This window comes from Pristiophorus japonicus, chromosome 27, assembly GCF_044704955.1.
Source record: "Pristiophorus japonicus isolate sPriJap1 chromosome 27, sPriJap1.hap1, whole genome shotgun sequence".
NCBI classification, from domain to species: Eukaryota; Metazoa; Chordata; class Chondrichthyes; family Pristiophoridae; genus Pristiophorus; species Pristiophorus japonicus.
In genome coordinates this window covers 7,199,641-7,220,550 of record NC_092003.1, presented here as the reverse complement: position 1 = coordinate 7,220,550, position 20,910 = coordinate 7,199,641, and the positions used below count along the sequence as shown (strand labels likewise).

Genomic DNA, 20,910 nt, shown 5'->3' with positions numbered 1-20,910 from the left:
ACCAATGGCTGGAGGATCAGGGCGGGAATTCTTCAGGTCGTGAACCAACCAATGGCAAGAAGGATCTGGGCTGATTGACGCAACAAACGGACCAATGATGGCGGGGAAGGGGCGGGAACGAGAGCGGACCAATGGCCACATGGCTTTTGCTGATTGACGTAGCGCGGGGCCAATGGTGAGAGGGCTGAGACGGGTTTAGGCGACGCGCCGGGCCCACCAATCAGCGTTGGGGCGGGGCGGGACAAGCTCCCGGATGACGTCGCTAGGGTTGGCAAGAGGCGCGGCTTGTTACCTGATGAGTTCGTGACGTCTCTCGGTCAGCTGGGTGAACTTCGGTGGCCTGATTGGCCTGCTGGTTGCCAGGGCGACAAGGGGCGTGGCCAGCGGCCCGGATTCTAACACATTCCCCGGCTGGGGCGGGGGTGGCCGGATTGCGGACGGCCCCTCCCCGCCGTTGCCGGCCCGCTTCGCCACCTGGGGGTCGCGGCGGAGGGAGGGATTAGTGCATGCTGAGCAGCGGCGGCAGGTCCCGGGGCTGTGGCTGGGCCGCGGCCTCCCCCCGCGCGGCTGCCGCCGCCCGCGGACCCCCCTCTCCGGCCGGGCGAGGTGGAAGAGTCCGCCGACCTTTGACCCGCCGCCTGGCTCCGCCTCCGCCGCCTGCACTGCCGCCGGCTTCCTGCGGGGGGCGTAGCGATCGACTGAGAAGCCCTCCCACATCCAGGTCAGCCCTTCGCCCCTGGCCTGGGGGCACGACCCTTGCCCTTCGCCCCTGGCCTGGGGGCACGACCCTTGCCCTTCGCCACTGGCCTGGGGGCACGACCCTTGCCCTTCGCCCCTGGCCTGGGGGCACGACCCTTGCCCTTCGTCCCTGGCATGGGGGCAGGACCCTTGCCCTTCGCCCCTGGCGTGGGGGCACGACCCTTGCCCTTCGCCCCTGGCGTGGGGGCACGACCCTTGCCCGTGGCCAAGGGCGCACGGCCCGCCATCTTTGCCACTCTCCTGCGGGCACGACCCTTGAACTTCGCCCCTGGCCTGTGGGCACGACCCACGATTTTCGGCGCTGCAATGTGGGCACGACCCTTGAACTTCGCCCCTGCCCTGGGGACACGACCCACGATCTTTGACCTTATCCTGCAGGTGCGAGCATTGATCTTCGCCCCCGCCCAGCGGGCATAAACCACGATCTTCGCTCACGCTCAGTGGGCGCTTCCCCTCGTCTGCAGACCCCGGCGTCTCCAAACCAGGAACCATTTCATGACATTCCGGTCCCGACTCCCATGCCTGTTTACACGACCTTTTCCGAAAAATTCAAAAAAAGGGAGTCGGATCAACGCACGGGGTTAGATACAGAGTAAAGCTCCCTCTACACTGTCCCATCAAACACTCCCAGGGCAGGTACAACACGGGGTTAGATACAGAGTAAAGCTCCCTCTACACTGTCCCATCAAACACTCCCAGGGCAGGTGCAGGGGGTTAGATACAGAGTAAAGCTCCCTCTACACTGTCCCATCAAACACTCCCAGGGCAGGTACAGGGGGTTAGATACAGAGTAAAGCTCCCTCTACACTGTCCCATCAAACACTCCCAGGGCAGGTACAGGGGGTTAGGTATAGAGTAAAGCTCCCTCTACACTGTCCCATCAAACACTCCCAGGGCAGGTACAACACGGGGTTAGATACAGAGTAAAGCTCCCTCTACACTGTCCCATCAAACACTCCCAGGGCAGGTACAGGGGGTTAGATACAGAGTAAAGCTCCCTCTACACTGTCCCATCAAACACTCCCAGGGCAGGTACAACACGGGGTTAGATACAGAGTAAAGCTCCCTCTACACTGTCCCATCAAACACTCCCAGGGCAGGTGCAGGGGGTTAGATACAGAGTAAAGCTCCCTCTACACTGTCCCATCAAACACTCCCAGGGCAGGTACAGGGGGTTAGATACAGAGTAAAGCTCCCTCTACACTGTCCCATCAAACACTCCCAGGGCAGGTACAGGGGGTTAGATATAGAGTAAAGCTCCCTCTACACTGTCCCATCAAACACTCCCGGGGCAGGTACAGGGGGTTAGATACAGAGTAAAGCTCCCTCTACACTGTCCCCATCAAACACTCCCAGGGCAGGTACAGCACGGGGTTAGATACAGAGTAAAGCTCCCTCTACACTGTCCCATCAAACACTCCCAGGGCAGGTACAGCATGAGGTTAGATACAGAGTAAAGCTCCCTCTACACTGTCCCATCAAACACTCCCAGGGCAGGTACAGCACGGGGTTAGATACAGAGTAAAGCTCCCTCTACACTGTCCCATCAAACACTCCCAGGGCAGGTACAGCACGGGGTTAGGTACAGAGTAAAGCTCCCTCTACACTGTCCCATCACACACTCCCAGGGCAGGTACAGCACGGGGTTAGATACAGAGTAAAGCTCCCACTACACTGTCCCATCAAACACTCCCACGGCAGGTACAGCACGGGGTTAGATACAGAGTAAAGCTCCCTCTACACTGTCCCATCAAACACGCCCAGGGCAGGTACAGCACGGGGTTAGATACAGAGTAAAGCTCCCTCTACACTGTCCCATCACACACTCCCAGGGCAGGTACAGCACGGGGTTAGATACAGAGTAAAGCTCCCTCTACACTGTCCCATCAAACACTCCCAGGGCAGGTACAGGGGGTTAGATACAGAGTAAAGCTCCCTCTACACTGTCCCATCAAACACTCCCAGGGCAGATACAGGGGGTTAGATACAGAGTAAAGCTCCCTCTACACTGTCCCATCAAACACTCCCAGGGCAGGTACAGGGGGTTAGATACAGAGTAAAACTCCCTCTTCACTGCCCCATCAAACACTCCCAGGGCAGGTACAGCACGGGGTTAGATACAGAGTAAAACTCCCTCTACACTGTCCCATCAAACACTCCCAGGGCAGGTAAGGGGGTTAGATACAGAGTAAAGCTCCCTCTACACTGTCTCATCAAACACTCCCAGGGCAGGTACAGCACAGGGTTAGATACAGAGTACAGCTCCCTCTACACTGTCCCATCAAACACTCCCAGGGCAGGTACAGGGGGTTAGATACAGAGTAAAGCTCTCTCTACACTGTCCCATCAAACACTCCCAGGGCAGGTACAGGGGGTTAGATACAGAGTAAAGCTCTCTCTACACTGTCCCATCAAACACTCCCAGGGCAGGTACAGCACGGGGTTAGAGGCAGAGTAAAGCTCCCTCTACACTGTCCCATCAAACACTCCCAGGGCAGGTACAGCACGGGGTTAGATACAGAGTAAAGCTCCCTCTACACCGTCCCATCAAACACTCCCAGGGCAGGTACAGCACGGGGTTAGATACAGAGTAAAGCTCCCTCTACACCGTCCCATCAAACACTCCCAGGGCAGGTACAGCACGGGGTTAGATACAGAGTAAAGCTCCCTCTACACTGTCCCAACAAACACTCCCAGGGCAGGTACAGGGAGTTAGATACAGAGTAAAGCTCCCTCTACACTGTCCCCATCAAACACTCCCAGGGCAGGTACAGGGGGTTAGATACAGAGTAAAGCTCCCTCTACACTGTCCCATCAAACACTCCCAGGGCAGGTACAGGGGGGTTAGATACAGAGTAAAGCTCCCTCTACACTGTCCCATCAAACACTCCCAGGGCAGGTACAGGGGGTTAGATACAGAGTAAAGCTCCCTCTACACTGTCCCATCAAACACTCCCAGGGCAGGTACAGCACGGGGTTAGATACAGAGTAAAGCTCCCTCTACACTGTCCCCATTTCGTTCTCCCTGAGCCGGTCGGTTAGATTGTAAGCACCGGCACCCCCTCTGCTCTGCCCGAGCTGTGTGATGGATCCCTCCTTTCCACCTATTTACTTACCGGTGATGGCTGGTGATCGGTGCCTCTTCACTGTCTCTGTGAACGCAAGGCGGGTGACTGCCTGGATTCTCACAGATGGCCACAGGTGAGACACTGTACTTGATTTCCTCGTCCTCCCCAGGCGACTATGAAAAGATGGACAGTAACAAACGGGAGGGACCTTGTGTCGCAGATACTGCATGAGTTAGAGACGAATGATACCTGCCATTAAAGAGGATGTGTATCCCACTAACACAGTTATATCCCATTAATAGTGATATCCCATCAGACATAAGAATTAGGTGCAGGAGTCGGCCATTCGGCCCCTCGAGCCTGCTCCACCATTCAATGAGATCACGGCTGATCTTTGACCTCAACTCCACTTTCCCGCCCGATCCCCATATAAACATCATACGTTATAATTGAAACGATTCTATTACTCTGGTTTAACTTTATATTGTGGTTAATAACAGACAAACCCCTTTCTTTGCCCTGATCTGATTAGACTTTCCAACTTGCCGATTCACACTGGGGAGAGATTGTTCACCAACTCCATGTGTGGGAAGGGATTCATGCAGGCATCCATTAATACTGTGATATCATAGAATCATATAAATTCACAGCACGGAAGGAGGCCATTTCAGCCCATCGTGTCCACGCCGGCCGACCAAGAGCTACCCAGCCTAATCCCACTTTCCAGCTCTCGGTCCGTAGCCCTGTCGGTTACAAGCGCACATCCCAAGTACTGTTTAGATGTGGTGAGGGTTTCTGCCTCTACCACCCTTTCAGGCAGTGAGTTCCGCCCCAGACCCCCACCACCCTCTGGGTGAAAACATTTCCCCTCAAATCCCCTCTAAACCTCCCCCCAATAACCCCCTGGTTATTGAGCCCTCTGTTCAGGGGAATAAGTCTAGATTTCCTAAAGGCCTTCGATAAGGTACCCCATTATAGGCGGATGAACAAGGTCAGAGAGTTGTGGCGTAGCAGAACGGATCGCTAGCTGGCTTCAAGACAGAAAGCAGAGAGTTGGGGTAAAGGGTTGCTATTCACAGAGGCAGAAGGTGGGTAATGTGTTCCACAAGGATCAGTGCTGGGACCACTGTTCACAATTCATATTAACGATTTAGAATTTGGAATGAAAAACACAATTTCTAAATTTGCAGTTGACACAAAAATTGGGGTCAGGGGTATAGTCCATACTTAGGAGGACTGCAACAAATTACAAGACGATATTATTAAGCTTGCAGAGTGGGAGTATAATTGGCAAATGAATTCCAACACTGATAAGTGTGAGGTATTACATTTTGGCAAGAAAATAAGGAAGTCACTTATTATTTTGAAAATAAGAATCTAAATGGGGTCGAGGAACGAAGGGATCTCGGATACAAATACACAAATCACTAAACATTGCCACATGGGTTAACAAGACCATAAAAAAGGCAAACCAAGAAGTAGGGTTTATTTTCAGAGGGATAGAATTGAAAATCAGAAAGCTTATGCTAAACTTGTATCGAACCTTGTTCGACAGGAGACTCCCAAAGCAAGCGCTCTACTCGGAACTCCTTCACGGCAAACGAGCCAAGGGTGGGCAGAGGAAACGTTACAGGGACACCCTCAAAGTCTCCCTGATAAAGTGCAACATCCCCACTGACACCTGGCCAAAGACCAGTCCGCCCTAAGTGGAGGAAGTGCATCCGGGAGGGCGCTGAGCACCTCGAGTCTCGTCGCCGAGAGCGTGCAGAAACCAAGCGCAGGCAGCGGAAGGAGCGTGCGGCAAACCAGTCCCACCCTCCCCTTCCCTCAACCACTGTCTGTCCCACCAGTGACAGGGACTGTGGTTCCCGTATTGGACTGTTCAGCCACCTAAGGACTCATGTTAAGAGCGGAAGCAAATCTTCCTCGATTCCGAGGGACTACCTATGATGATGATGATGGATCCTTGGTTAGACCACACTTGGAGCACTGCGTACAGTTCTGGTCATATTATAAAAAGGATATAGAGGCACCAGAGAGGGTGCAGAGAAGATTTACAAGGATGATACCAGAACTGTGACGAAAGGATGAACAGGCTGGGTCTCTGTTCGCTTGAAAAGAGAAGGCTGAGGGGTGACCTAATAGAGGTCTTTAAAATGATGAAAGGTTTTGATAGAGCGGATACAGAGAGAGTGTTTCCACTTGTCGGGAAGAGCATAACTGGAGGCCATCAATATAAGATCGTCACCCAGAAATCCAATGGGGAATTCAGGAGAAACTTCTTTACCCAGAGCAGCGGGGTGAGAATGTGGAACTCGCTGCCACAGGGAGGGCTTGAGGTGAATAGTATCGATGCATTTAAGGGGAGGCTGGACAAATACATGAGGGGGAAGGGAATAGAGGGTTATGCTGATAGAGTTAGATGAGGAAAGACGGGAGGAGGCTCGAGTGGAGCATAAACGCCGGCATGGACTGGTTGGGCCGAACAGCCTGTTTCTGGGCCGTATATCCTGGGTAATTTCCCACTGACAGGACATGTATCCTGTTAACAGGGCCATGTAAGGAGGGCTGAGCCCCCCCCCCCCACACACACCCTCAGTTTCCTGCCTATCTCCCCTGGGGAGGGGGTTTACCCCTCTGGTTAAACGCCAACGGTGGGGGCTCCGGCTCAAACTCACCTGAAAGGCGACCTCGAACATGGATTGCAGGCAGCGCATCAGGTCGGCGTGCATGGAGGCCAGGGCGGGGGTGCGGTGGGAGCTGGGGTGGGGGTGGGGCTCGTGCACGGCGCTGGGGGGCGGCTTGGGGCGGGGACACTGCGTGGCAGCGGGCACGGTGCTGAAGGTCAGGCTGGGGTGGGGGTACTGCCCGACAGCGGGCACAGGGCTGTGAGTCACCTTGGGGCGCGGGCACTGCCTGCCATTGGGAACGGTGCTGTGGGTCACCTTGGGGTGCGGGCACTGCCCGGCAATGGGCACAGGGCTGTGAGTCACCTTGGGGTTGGTGCACTGCCCGACAGCGGGCACAGGGCTGTGGATCCCCTTGGGGTTGGTACACTGCCCGACAGCGGGCACAGGGCTGTGAGTCACCTTGGGGTTGGTGCACTGCCCAACAGCGGGCACAGGGCTGTGAGTCACCTTGGGGTGCGGGCACTGCCTGGCAAAGGGCACAGGGCTGTGAGTCATCTTGGGCTGTGGGCACTGCCTGACAGCGGGCACAGGGTTGTGGATCCCCTTGGGGTTGGTGTACTGCCCGACAGCGGGCACAGGGCTGTGAGTCACCTTGGGCTGCGGGCACTGCCTGATAGCGGGTACAGGGCTGTGGGTCATCTTGGGCTGTGGGCACTGCCTGACAGCGGGCACAGGGCTTTGAGTCACCTTGGGGCGGGTGCACTGCCCGACAGCAGGCACAGGGCTGTGGGTCATCTTGGGCTGTGGGCACTGCCCGACAGCAGGCACAGGGCTGTGGGTCATCTTGGGCTGTGGGCACTGCCCGACAGCAGGCACAGGGCTGTGGGTCATCTTGGGCTGTGGGCACTGCCTGACAGCGGGCACAGGGCTGTGGGTCACCTTGGGCTGCGGGCAATGCCCGGCAATGGGCACAGGGCTGTGGGTCACCTTGGGCTGCGGGCAATGCCTGCCATTGGGCATGGTCTTGTGTCTGGGGCTGGGCTTCACACAACGGTTCAGCAGCACCGCCTGTCTGTGCGGCCACCACATGCTGCGCGGGAAAATGTAACTCACCGCGGCCAGGGTCACCCCGGCAACCGCCGCCCGCAGCCAATGAGCGGCGCCGCCTCATTTGTTACATCAAGCGGGGAAGCCCTTCTTAAAGGCGCCGCCTCGCTTTTGTTACCGAGCCTTTGCAAAGTTCTCAAAAGTTCATTCCCCCGGACTGTCTCCACTTTCATTCCTCCGAGTGTGTTTTCGACCAAGTAGTTCAGATAAAGGGATTTAATCCCACTCCTCTTCTGACATTTAAAGTGGTTTGAACGTAAAAAAATGTTTAATTTATTATTTTTTGTTCATGAACTTTTATTTGAGATTCTTTCTATTACGAGGGTAGAGATACTGCTTACAGTTTTAATACAGCCATGGCTCAGTGGGTGTCTCTCTCTCTTACAAGGTTATGGGTTCCAGTCCTACTCCACAGACTTGGGCACAAAAATCCAGGCTGACACTCCCAGTGTAGAGGGAGCTTTACTCTGTATCTAACCCCGTGCTGTACCTGCCCTGGGAGTGTTTGATGGGACAGTGTAGAGGGAGCGTTACTCTGTATCTAACCCCGTGCCGTACCTGCCCTGGGAGTGTTTGATGGGACAGTGTAGAGGGAGCTTTACTCTGTATCTAACCCCGTGCTGTACCTGCCCTGGGAGTGTTTGATGGGACAGTGTAGAGGGAGCTTTACTCTGTATCTAAACCGTGCTGTACCTGCCCTGGGAGTGTTTGATGGGACAGTGTAGAGGGAGCTTTACTCTGTATCTAAACCGTGCTGTACCTGCCCTGGGAGTGTTTGATGGGACAGTGTAGAGGGAGCTTTACTCTGTATCTAACCCCCTGTACCTGCCCTGGGAGTGTTTGATGGGACAGTGTAGAGGGAGCTTTACTCTGTATCTAACCCCCTGTACCTGCCCTGGGAGTGTTTGATGGGACAGTGTAGAGGGAGCTTTACTCTGTATCTAACCCCCTGTACCTGCCCTGGGAGTGTTTGATGGGACAGTGTAGAGGGAGCTTTACTCTGTATCTAACCCCCTGTACCTGCCCTGGGAGTGTTTGATGGGACAGTGTAGAGGGAGCTTTACTCTGTATCTAACCCCCTGTACCTGCCCCGGGAGTGTTTGATGGGACAGTGTAGAGGGAGTTTTACTCTGTATCTAACCCCCTGTACCTGCCCTGGGAGTGTTTGATGGGACAGTGTAGAGGGAGCTTTACTCTGTATCTAACCCCGTGCTGTACCTGTCCTGGGAGTGTTTGATGGGACAGTGTAGAGGGAGCTTTACTCTGTATCTAACCCCGTGCTGTACCTGTCCTGGGAGTGTTTGATGGGACAGTGTAGAGGGAGCTTTACTCTGTATCTAACCCCGTGCTGTACCTGCCCCGGGAGTGTTTGATGGGATGCTGGTGAAGATGTCACAATCGGCTTCGAGGGTCCAGTAACATTGCTGCCCCTGCGACAACTGACCCTCGCAACTTTCTCTCCCTTCCCTGTGACCAGAAATAATACGCAAGGTTGCTCCCTTAAGGGCTGACTGAGCAAATGCAGCACCCGGTGTGGTAGTGTGCCACACGGATAAAGCAACTATCCTGAAAATGTGCAGCCTGCAATAGGCCATAGTGCCGGAGAGATCGAGGTGGAGGATGGGGGAATGGGTCCTTGAGCACTGGCTGCTATCTGTTGAGCCGCGTTGAACAGTTGTTGCTGCACAGACAGGATCCGGCTTGGCTGTGATGCCTCGCGTTGCCGAATTTCCCCCTCCGCCAACGCTGCGGCTGGGCTCAGCCTACTGAAGAGATGGCCCGGTGAGGCCGGGTGCTGGAGGGCGGCCGTAGAAGTGCCTGATCGTAGCCGGAGCCTTTGGGGGAGGAGGGGAGGGAGAGGAGGAGGAGGGGGAGGGACGGAGGAGGAGGAGGAGACTGAATTTCGACACAGGTGACTCGTCCAACAAAGTCTTTATTTCCGCGGATCTTTACAAGAGCACAGAAGAACACAAAATGAATCCAAAAAACACTAAAAAAAACAGAGAGCCCTGGGTAACATTTGTGGGCACAGTATTGACTGAGGGCCAGGGGAGCGGGCAGGGGGGTTGAGTGGCCGATGTTTGGGGCTGTGATTCCGCAATGGAAGGGAATCTCTCAATGAGCAGTCAGCTCGGGACCAGGGTGCCTGCTCCTGTGAACTCTGCCCTGGGCACTGCACAGTGGACTACACCCTGCGAACTACACCGTGATCTCTGCCCCATCCACTGAGGTGTGCAAGGCCCTGTGAACTCTGCACTGTGCACTGCATAGTATACAAGGCTCTGTACACTATACCCTTGAACTCTGCCCTGTGAACTACGAACTACACCGTGAACTCTGCCCTGCGAACGACACCCTGTGAATTGTGCCCTGTGAACTACGCCCTGCAAACTATACCGTGAACTCTGCCCTGTGAACTACGCCCTGCGAACTACACCCTGTGAACTCTGCCCTGCGAACGACACCCTGTGAATTGTGCCCTGTGAACTACGCCCTGCAAACTATACCGTGAACTCTGCCCTGTGAACTACGCCCTGCGAACTACACCCTGTGAACTCTGCCCTGCGAACGACACCCTGTGAATTGTGCCCTGTGAACTATGCCCTGCAAACTACACCGTGAACTCTGCCCTGTGAACTACGCCCTGCGAACTACACTCTGTGAACTCTGCCCTGTGAACTCTGCACTGCAGTGTACAATGCTCTGTACACTCTGCCCTGTGAACTGCACCCTGTGAACTACAGCCTGTGAACTCTGCCTGGTGAACTCTGCCCTGTGAACTCTGCACTGTGTACTGCAGTGTACAATGCTCTGTGAACTACGCCCTGCGAACTACACCCTGTGAACTCTGCCCTGTGAACGACGTCCTGTGAACTCTGCCCTGCGAACTCTGCACTGTGTACTGCAGTGCACAATGCTCTATACACTCTGCCCTGTGAACTACACCCTGCGAACTCTGCCCTGTGAACTGCACCCTGCGAACTCTGCCCTGTGAACTGCAACCCTGTGAACTCTGCCCTGCGAACTACGTCCTGTGAACTCTGCCCTGCGAACTCTGCCCTGCGTACCACACAGTGTACAGGGCTGTGTGTGCCAGGGTGCCCCCCCCGCCCTCACGCGCAGGTGACGTTGGGCCGCTGCAGCAGCCGCCAGAGACGGACGATCTCCTGCGGGCTGCGCCGGTGCACCATGACCAGCCGGCGGTAGGCGCAGGGCTCCCAGCGCTCGGTCTCGTTGATGCCGAAGCTGCGGAAGCCAGGGTGGCAGCGCGGGGCCAGGCCCAGCCGCCGCAGGCACATGCCGGTGAAGACGTCGTCGATGGGGAAGAGGGGCACCCGCTGGGCGGCCCGGGCCAGGCGGGGGGCCAGGCCGCCCGAGAACACCACCCCGGCCCCGCCAGCGTAGGGCGGGTAGTGCCCGCGGTAGAAGGCCCCGGGCACGTAGTACTTGAGGGCGGGGTCGCGGGCCGGCGTGGCGTCCAGGATGGCGTCGCCCAGGAAGAGGTCGGAGCGGCGGGCGGCGGAGGGGCCCAGCGCCCCCAGGAAGCCCAGCAGGGCCCGGGTGTTGACGAAGACGTCGTCGTCGCCCTTGAAGACGTAGCGGGCGCCGGGGCAGTGGGCGGCCAGCCAGGGCAGGAAGAGCACCTCCTTCAGCGTCAGGTTGAGGAAGGTGTCGCGGAAGTCCCACTGCAGCAGGTCCGAGTGGCGGCGGCTCTCGCTGCCCAGCAGCCAGGACAGGTCCGGGTGGCCGTCGCCGGCCGCCGAGCCCTCCTGCCGGCCCAGCAGGAAGACCAGCCGGGTGCCCGAGGCCCGGCCCAGCCCCCCCCAGGTCTGCCGGACGGCCTGGCGCCGGGCAAAGCTGGAGGCCTGGCTCTTGACGGCCAGCAGCAGCACCACGGGCGGCCCGCCCTGGCACAGGGCCGCCGGCTCCAGCAGCAGCGGGTAGGCCCGGCAGCGTCGGTACACCAGGAAGTCCTGCATCTGCCGGGGCAGGCGGGCAAAGTCCACGAAGCGGCCGGGCACCTCCAGGTCAGGCCGGCAGCTGCCGCCGGCGGGGTCCCAGGAGGCGGAGGAGGAGGAGGAGGAGGAGGAGGAGGAGGGCAGCTGGTCGAGGCGGTGCTGTTCCTGGTTCCACAGCGACTGCAGCGGGCACGGCGGTTTCCAGAAGCCCCCGGTGGGCCCGGCACTCGTTGCCCGGCCCCTGGCCCACTTTGTCCACAGGGCCCAGGAGGCCAGCAGGTTAGCCGCGAAGGCACAGCCCGCCCACAGGAGCCACCTCTGTCGCGTCACTTTCATCGCCGCCTTTGTTCCTCAGTCCCTGCCGGGGGTGGGGGGGGGGGGGGGGGGAAGGAAGGGAACAAAGGAGCCGTTAACTGGAGAATTACATCAGAAACAGGAGCAGGAGTCGGCCATTCGGCCCCTCGAGCCTGCTCCGCCACTCAATGGCTGATCCGATCATGGACTCAGCTCCACTTCCCCGCCCGCTCCCCTTATCGGTTAAGAAACTGTCTATTTCTGTCTTAAATGTATTCAATGTCCCAGCCTCCACAGCTCTCTGAGGCAGCAAATTCCACAGATTTACAACCCTCTGAGAGAAGAAATTTCTCCTCATCTCAGTTTTAAATGGGCGGCCCCTTATTCTAAGACCGTGCCCCCTAGTTCTAGTCTCCCCCATCAGTGGAAACATCCTCTCTGCATCCACCTTGTCAAGCCCCCCTCATAATCTGATACGTTTCGATAAGATCACCTCTCATTCTTCTGAATTCCAATGAGTAGAGGCCCAACCTCCTCAACCTTTCCTCATAAGTCAACCCCCTCATCTCCGGAATCAACCGAGTGAACCTTCTCTGAACTGCCTCCAAAGCAAGTATATCCTTTCGTAAATATGGAGACCAAAACTGCACGCAGTACTCCAGGTGTGGCCTCACCAATACCCTGTATAACTGGAGCAAGACTTCCCTGCTTTTATACGCCATCCCCCTTTGCAATAAAGGCCAAGATACCATTGGCCTTCCTGATCACTTGCTGTACCTGCATACTATCCTTTTGTGTTTCATGCACAAGTACCCCCAGGTCCCGCTGTACTGCGGCACTTTGCAATCTCTCTCCATTTAAATAATAACTCGCTCTTTGATTTTTTTTCTGCCAAAGTGCATGACCTCACACTTTCCGACATTATACTCCATCTGCCAAATTTTTGCCCACTCACTTAGCCTGTCTATGTCCTTTGGCAGATTTTTTGTGTCCTCCTCACACATTGCTTTTCCTACCATCTTTGTATCATCAGTAAACTGGGCTACGTTACACTCAGTCCCTTCCTCCAAGTCGTTAATATAGATTGTAAATAGTTGGGGTCCCAGCACTGATCCCTGCGGCACCCCACTAGTTACTGGTTGCCAACCCGAGAATGAACCATTTATCCCGACTCTCTGTTTTCTGTTAGTTAGCCAATCCTCGATCCATGCTAATATATTACCCCCAACCGTGTGAGCTTTTTAAGAATTAGCAGCAGGAGTCGGCCATTCGGCCCCTCGGGCCTGCTCCGCCATTCAATAAGATCTTGGCCTCAACTCCACTTTCCTGCCCGCTCCCCATAATCCTTGACTCCCCGATAGTTCAACAACCTATCGATCTCAGCCTTGAATACACTCAACGACTGAGGCTCCACAGCCCTCTGGGGCAGAGAATTCCAAACATTCACCCCCCTCTGAGTGAAGAAATTTCTCCTCATCTCAGTCCTAAATGGCTGACCCCTTATCCTGAGACTGTGTGACCCCTGGTTCTAGATTCCCCAGCCCGGGGGGGAAACACCCTCCCTGCATCTACCGTCAAGCCCTGAAAGAATTTTGTGTGTTTCAACCCAAGGGGTCACTGAGCAGTGATCAGGAGCAGGAACCCTGGCTGATTCTCCCCTCTCCCTAACCCAGGGGGTCACTGGGCAGTGATCGGGAGCAGGAACCCTGGCTGATTCTCCCCCCTCTCCCTAACCCAGGGGTCACTGGGCAGTGATCAGGAGCAGGAACCCTGGCTGATTCTCCCCTCTCCCTAACCCAGGGGTCACTGGGCAGTGATCGGGAGCAGGAACCCTGGCTGATTCTCCTCTCTCCCTAACCCAGGGGGTCACTGGGCAGTGATCGGGAGCAGGAACCCTGGCTGATTCTCCCCTCTCCCTAACCCAGGGGTCACTGGGCAGTGATCGGGAGCAGGAACCCTGGCTGATTCTCCTCTCTCCCTAACACAGGGGGTCACTGGGCAGTGATCGGGAGCAGGAACCCTGGCTGATTGTCCCCTCTCCCTAACCCAGGGGTCACTGAGCAGTGATCAGGAGCAGGAACCCTGGCTGATTCTCCCCTCTCCCTAACCCAGGGGGTCACTGGGCAGTGATCGGGAGCAGGAACCTTGGCTGATTCTCCCCTCTCCCTAACCCAGGGGGTCACTGGGCAGTGATCGGGAGCAGGAACCCTGGCTGATTCTCCCCTCTCTCTAACCCAGAGGGTCACTAGGCAGTGATCGGGAGCAGGAACCCTGGCTGATTCTCACTCTCTCCCTAACCCAGGGGGTCACTGGGCAGTGATCGGGAGCAGGAACCCTGGCTGATTCTCACTCTCTCCCTAACCCAGGGGGTCACTGGGCAGTGATCGGGAGCAGGAACCCTGGCTGATTCTCTCTCTCTCCCGAACACAGGGGTCACTGGGCAGTGATCGGGAGCAGGAACCCTGGCTGATTCTCCCCTCTCCCTAACCCAGGGAGTCACTGGGCAGTGATCGGGAGCAGGAACCCTGGCTGATTCTCCCCTCTCCCTAACCCAGGGGGTCACTGGGCAGTGATCGGGAGCAGGAACCCTGGCTGATTCTCCCCCTCTCCCTAACCCAGGGGGTCACTGGGCAGTGATCGGGAGCAGGAACCCTGGCTGATTCTCCCCTCTCCCTAACCCAGGGGTCACTGGGCAGTGATCGGGAGCAGGAACCCTGGCTGATTCTCCCCTCTCCCTAACCCAGGGGTCACTGGGCAGTGATCGGGGGCAGGAACCCTGGCTGATTCTCCCCTCTCCCTAACCCAGGGGTCACTGGGCAGTGATCGGGGGCAGGAACCCTGGCTGATTCCACCCTCTCCCTAACTCAGGGGTCACTGGGCAGTGATCGGGAGCAGGAACCCTGGCTGATTCTCCCCTCTCCCTAACCCAGGGGTCACTGGGCAGTGATCGGGAGCAGGAACCCTGGCTGATTCCCCCCTCTCCCTAACCCAGGGGGTCACTGGGCAGTGATCGGGAGCAGGACCCCTGGCTGATTCTCTCTCTCTCCCGAACCCAGGGGTCACTGGACAGTGATCGGGAGCAGGAACCCTGGCTGATTCTCCCCTCTCCCTAACCCAGGGGGTCACTGGGCAGTGATCTGGAGCAGGACCCCTGGCTGGTTCTCCCCTCTCCCTAACCCAGGGGGTCACTGGGCAGTGATCGGGAGCAGGAACCCCTGGCTGGTTCTCCCCTCTCCCTAACCCAGGGGGTCACTGGGCAGTGATCGGGAGCAGGAACCCTGGCTGATTCTCCCCTCTCCCTAACCCAGGGGTCACTGGGCAGTGATCGGGAGCAGGAACCCTGGCTGATTCCCCCCTCTCCCTAACCCAGGGGGTCACTGGGCAGTGATCGTGAGCAGGACCCCTGGCTGATTCTCTCTCTCTCCCGAACCCAGGGGTCACTGGACAGTGATCGGGAGCAGGAACCCTGGCTGATTCTCCCCTCTCTCCCTAACCCAGGGGGTCACTGGGCAGTGATCGGGAGCAGGAACACTGGCTGATTCTCCCCTCTCTCCCGAACCCAGGGGGTCACAGGGCAGTGATCGGGAGCAGGAACCCTGGCTGATTCTCCCCTCTCCCTAACCCAGGGGTCACTGGGCAGTGATCAGGAGCAGGAACTCTGGCTGATTCTCCCCTCTCCCTAACCCAGGGGGTCACTGGGCAGTGATCGGGAGCAGGAACCCTGGCTGATTCTCCCCTCTCCCTAACCCAGGGGGTCACTGGGCAGTGATCGGGAGCAGGAACCCTGGCTGATACTCCCCTCTCTCTCTAACCCAGAGGGTCACTGGGCAGTGATCGGGAGCAGGAACCCTGGCTGATTCTCCCCTCTCCCTAACCCAGGGGTCACTGGGCCGTGATCGGGAGCAGGCGGGGTCCGGAGGGGAGAGTGTGCGTGGATTTATTCCCGATGCGCGGAGCGATGGGCGAGACCCCGGAAACCATGTTGAAGGTGGGTGAGCAGAGGCGAGGGTTAGTCCCGCGGCCAAAGATACTCACAGCCTGAGCCTTCGAGATCAGGATCCAAGCGGGAAACAGAAGCCCGAGTTAGAAACCGGCCTTGAAATGAATATTGGGGAGAGTCGTGTGTCAGGGGGCCGTGGACGAGGCCTGAACAACTTCTACCAGGTGTCACAGGCCGCCCTGGAGCCTGGGTACTGCGCCCCCTGCAGAGTGGGAGGAGGACCTGCCGGTGGATAAGGACCCATTTCCCTAACTCGTGCCTCAGTGCCTCAGTGGGTAGCATTCTCGCCTCCGAGTCTATGGGTTCGTGGCTTCCATTCCCACTCCCGAGCGCAAAATCCAGGCCCACATGCCCGGTGCCAGTCCTGAGGGAGCGCCGCACTGTCGGAGGGGCGGTACTGAGGGAGCGCCGCACTGTCGGAGGGGCGGTACTGAGGGAGCGCCGCACTGTCGGAGGGGCGGTACTGAGGGAGCGCCGCACTGTCGGAGGGGCGGTACTGAGGGAGCGCCGCACTGTCGGAGGGGCAGTACTGAGGGAGCACCGCACTGTCGGAGGAGCAGTACTGAGGGAGCGCCGCACTGTCGGAGGGGTAGTACTGAGGGAGCGCCGCACTGTCGGAGGAGCAGTACTGAGGGAGCACCGCACTGTCGGAGGCACCATCTTTTGGATGAGATGTTAAACTGAGGCGGCATCTGCCCTCCCAGGTGGCCACTATTGGGAGAAGAGCAGGGAAGCTGTCCCCGTTGTTCTGGGGCCAATCTTTCAATCACTATTACAAAAACAGATGATGTGGTCATTATCACATTTATGTGTGTGGGAGCTTGCTGTGCGCAAATTGACTGCCGCGTTTCCCACATTACAACAGAGACCATGTTCCAAAACTTCCAATACTTCATTGGCTGTAAAGCTTTGGGAATTCTGGTGGTCGTAAACATCGGCCCTTTGAGCCTGCACCACCATTCAATACGATCATGGCTGATCCTCGATCTCAACGCTATATTCCTGCTTTTTCCCCCATACCCCTTGTTGCCTGTGAAGGTAAAAGGAGCCGCGAGTGTTTTTGTGGCGGAGGTGTGGCTCTTGGGGAGTTCGGGGCCCGAGAGGGCCCAGGGGGCAGCACGGGCCCAGCCCACACTGTGTGCGATATGTGAGCGCACTGGGCCCGTGCAGCAGAGCTGGTCTCCAGTCGTCCTGGTTAACCCTTGCCCCTGGACCAAGACCTCGCTCTGTCAAGCCCCGTGTGGTGGCTGGTGTGCAACGGCCAACCCACGTTAAAACAATCCACCCACAGGCGTCTTCCACCCTTCAGGATGTAGTTCGGGATCCGGAATATTAGGTCCTTCATTGAAACACCGGTGAACTTTTTCTTTTTTGACGAGGAAGCAAGTCATCCTCGCTTCGAGGAACCGTCTATGATGATGACTTGTGTTGGAAACATAGAAAATAGGTGCAGGGGTCGGCCATTGACCCCTTCGAGCCTGCCCCACCATTCAATATGACCCATGGCTGAACATTCAACTTCAGTGCCCTCCATTCCTGCTTTCTCTCCGTGCCCCTTGACCCCTCAAGTAGCTCTGAAAGGGATTACAACCCCCACAATCCCGTGCGGCGATGACACGTCAGGTCGGCGTCTCCCGGCGGCCATTTTGGTTTTTTTTTTGCAAATGGCGGAGGCGGGCGATTGGAGCGGGCGGGGAGGGGGGAGGGGGCGGTTAGCGCCGGCGACGGGGGAGCTGGGGGCACGCGGCTGGAGCGGCCTCATCCGTCTCGCTGACCGCCCTCGCCGGGCCTCGCTGACCGGCCTCACTGACCACCCTCGCTGACCGCCCTCGCCGGGCCTCGCTGACCGGCCTCACTGACCACCCTCGCTGACCGCCCTCGCCGGGCCTCGCTGACCGGCCTCACTGACCACCCTCGCTGACCGCCCTCGCCGGGCCTCGCTGACCGGCCTCGCCGGGCCTCGCTGACCGGCCTCACTGACCACCCTCGCTGACCGCCCTCGCCAGACCTCGCTGACCGGCCTCGCCGGGCCTCGCTGACCGGCCTCACTGACCACCCTCGCTGACCGCCCTCGCCAGACCTCGCTGACCGCCCTCGCCAGACCTCGCTGACCGGCCTCGCCGGGCCTCGCTGACCGCCCTCGCTGACCGCCCTCGCCAGACCTCGCTGACCGCCCTCGCCAGACCTCGCTGACCGCCCTCGCCAGACCTCGCTGACCGCCCTCGCTGACCGCCCTCGCTGACCGCCCTCGCCGGGCCTCGCTGACTGCCCTCGCCGGGCCTCGCTGACCGCCATCGCTGACCGCCCTCGCCGGGCCACGCTGACCGCCCTCGCTGACCGCCCTCGCTGACCGCCCTCGCCGGGCCTCACTGACCACCCTCGCTGACCGCCCTCGCCAGACCTCGCTGACCGCCCTCGCCAGACCTCGCTGACCGGCCTCGCCGGGCCTCGCTGACCGGCCTCGCTGACCGCCCTTGCCGGGCCACGCTGACCGCCCTCGCTGACCGCCCTCGCTGACCGCCCTCGCCGGGCCTCGCTGACTGCCCTCGCCGGGCCTCGCTGACCGCCCTCGCTGACCGCCCTCGCTGACCGCCCTCGCCGGGCCACGCTGACCGCCCTCGCTGACCGCCCTCGCTGACCGCCCTCGCCGGGCCACGCTGACCGCCCTCGCTGACCGCCCTCGCTGACCGCCCTCGCCGGGCCTCGCTGACCGCCCTGCGGGGCCTCACTGACAGCCCTCGCCGGGCCTCGCTGACCGGCCTCACTGACCACCCTCGCTGACCGCCCTCGCTGACCGCCCTCGCCGGGCCTCGCTGACCGCCCTCGCCGGACCTCGCTGACCGGCCTCGCTGACCACCCTCGCTGACCACCCTCGCTGACCGCCCTCGCTGACCGCCCTCGCCGGGCCTCGCTGACCGCCCTCGCTGACCGCCCTCGCTGGGCCACGCTGACCGCCCTCGCCGGGCCTCGCTGACCGCCCTGCGGGGCCTCACTGACAGCCCTCGCCGGGCCTCGCTGACCACCCTTGCTGACCGCCCTCGCCGGGCCTCGCTGACCGCCCTCGCCGGGCCTCGCTGACCGCCCTCGCTGACCTCCCTCGCCGGGCCTCGCTGACCTCCCTCGCCGGGCCTCGCTGACCACCCTCGCCGGGCCTCCCTCGCCGGGCCTCGCTGACCGCCCTCGCTGACCTCCCTTGCCGGGCCTCGCTGACCGCCCTCGCTGACCTCCCTCGCCGGGCCTCGCTGACCGCCGTCGCCGGGCCTCGCTGACCGCCCTCGCCGGGCCTCGCTGACCGCCCTCGCTGACCGCCCTCGCTGACCTCCCTCGCCGGGCCTCGCTGACCGCCCTCGCTGACCTCCGTCGCCGGGCCTCGCTGACCGCCCTCGCTGACCGCCCTCGCTGACCTCCCTCGCCGGGCCTCGCTGACCGCCCTCGCCGGGCCTCGCTGACCGCCCTCGCTGACCTCCCTCGCCGGGCCTCGCTGACCGCCCTCGCCGGCCCTCGCTGACCTCCCTCGCCGGGCCTCGCTGAGCGCCCTCGCTGACCGCCCTCGCTGACCTCCCTCGCCGGGCCTCGCTGACCGCCCTCGCTGACCTCCCTCGCCGGGCCTCGCTGACCGCCCTCGCTGACCGCCCTCGCTGACCTCCCTCGCCGGGCCTCGCTGACCGCCCTCGCCGGGCCTCGCTGACCTCCCTCGCCGGGCCTCGCTAACCGCCCTCGCTGACCTCCCTCGCCGGGCCTCGCTGACCTCCCTTGCCGGGCCTCGCTGACCGCCCTCGCTGACCGCCCTCGCTGACCTCCCTCACCGGGCCTCGCTGACCGCCCTCGCTGACCGCCCTCGCTGACCTCCCTCGCCGGGCCTCGCTGACCGCCCTCGCCGGGCCTCGCTGACCTCCCTCGCCGGGCCTCGCTGACCGCCCTCGCTGACCTCCCTCGCCGGGCCTCGCTGACCGCCCTCGCTGACCGCCCTCGCCGGGCCTCGCTGACCGCCCTCGCCGGGCCTCGCTGACCGCCCTCGCTGGGCCGAGTTGACTGCCGTTGCCGTGCCAACCGCGGACATTGTTCAGGATGTAGCTCGGGATAGAAACATAGAAACATAGAAAATAGGTGTAGGAGTAGGCCATTCGGCCCTTCTAGCCTGCACCGCCATTCAATGAGTTCATGGCTGAACATTCAACTTCAGTACCCCATTCCTGCTTTCTCTCCATACCCCTTGATCCCCCTAGTAGTAAGGACCTCATCTAACTCCTTTTTGAATATATTTAGTGAATTGGCCTCAACTACTTTCTGTGGTAGAGAATTCCACAGGTTCACCACTCTCTGGGTGAAGAAGTTCCTCCGCATCTCGGTCCTAAATGGCTTACCCCTTATCCTTAGACTGTGACCCCTGGTTCTGGACTTCCCCAACATTGGGAACATTCTTCCTGCATCTAACCTGTCTAACCCCGTCAGAATTTTAAATGTTTCTATGAGGTCCCCTCTCATTCTTCTGAACTCCAGTGAATACAAGCCCAGTTGATCCAGTCTTTCTTGATAGGTCAGTCCCGCCATCCCGGGAATCAGTCTGGTGAACCTTCGCTGCACTCTCTCAATAGCAAGAATGTCCTTCCTCAGGTTAGGAGACCAAAACTGTACACAATACTCCAGGTGTGGCCTCACCAATGCCCTGTACAACTGTAGCAACACCTCCCTGCCCCTGTACTCAAATCCCCTCGCTATGAAGGCCAACATGCCATTTGCTTTCTTAACCGCCTGCTGCACCTGCATGCCAACCTTCAATGACTGATGTACCATGACACCCAGGTCTCGTTGCACCTCCCCTTTTCCTAATCTGTCACCATTCAGATAATAGTCTGTCTCTCTGTTTTTACCACCAAAGTGGATAACCTCACATTTATCCACATTATACTTCATCTGCCATGCATTTGCCCACTCACCTAACCTATCCAAGTCGCTCTGCAGCCTCACAGCATCCTCCTCGCAGCTCACACTGCCACCAACTTAGTGTCATCCGCAAATTTGGAGATACTACATTTAATCCCCTCATCTAAATCATTAATGTACAGTGTAAACAGCTGGGGCCCCAGCACAGA

The 20,910-nt window shown here is 59.0% G+C and overlaps 2 protein-coding genes across 2 annotated transcripts; both read right to left on the bottom strand.

Moving 5' to 3' along the window:
- Nucleotides 1-9,479: 9,479 nt before the first annotated feature.
- Nucleotides 9,480-16,060, bottom strand: LOC139239293 (N-acetyllactosaminide beta-1,3-N-acetylglucosaminyltransferase 2). Its single transcript, XM_070867963.1, has 2 exons — nt 15,853-16,060; nt 9,480-11,881 (listed from the first exon to the last, which is right to left on the bottom strand). The coding sequence occupies exon 2, from the start codon at nt 11,857-11,859 to the stop codon at nt 10,678-10,680; it is 1,182 nt and encodes a 393-aa protein (XP_070724064.1). The 5' UTR covers nt 11,860-11,881; nt 15,853-16,060; the 3' UTR covers nt 9,480-10,677.
- Nucleotides 16,061-17,620: 1,560 nt separating this feature from the next.
- Nucleotides 17,621-19,915, bottom strand: LOC139239336 (collagen alpha-2(I) chain-like). Its single transcript, XM_070868010.1, has one exon. The coding sequence runs from the start codon at nt 19,913-19,915 to the stop codon at nt 17,621-17,623; it is 2,295 nt and encodes a 764-aa protein (XP_070724111.1).
- Between the last annotated feature and the right edge of the window lie 995 nt (nt 19,916-20,910).

Bases quoted from the DNA above. Each gene is read 5' to 3' on its own strand.
- LOC139239293 (XM_070867963.1), bottom strand. From the start codon at position 11,859: ATGAAAGTGACGCGACAGAGGTGGCTCCTGTGGGCGGGCTGTGCCTTC.
- LOC139239336 (XM_070868010.1), bottom strand. From the start codon at position 19,915: ATGTTTCTATGTTTCTATCCCGAGCTACATCCTGAACAATGTCCGCGG.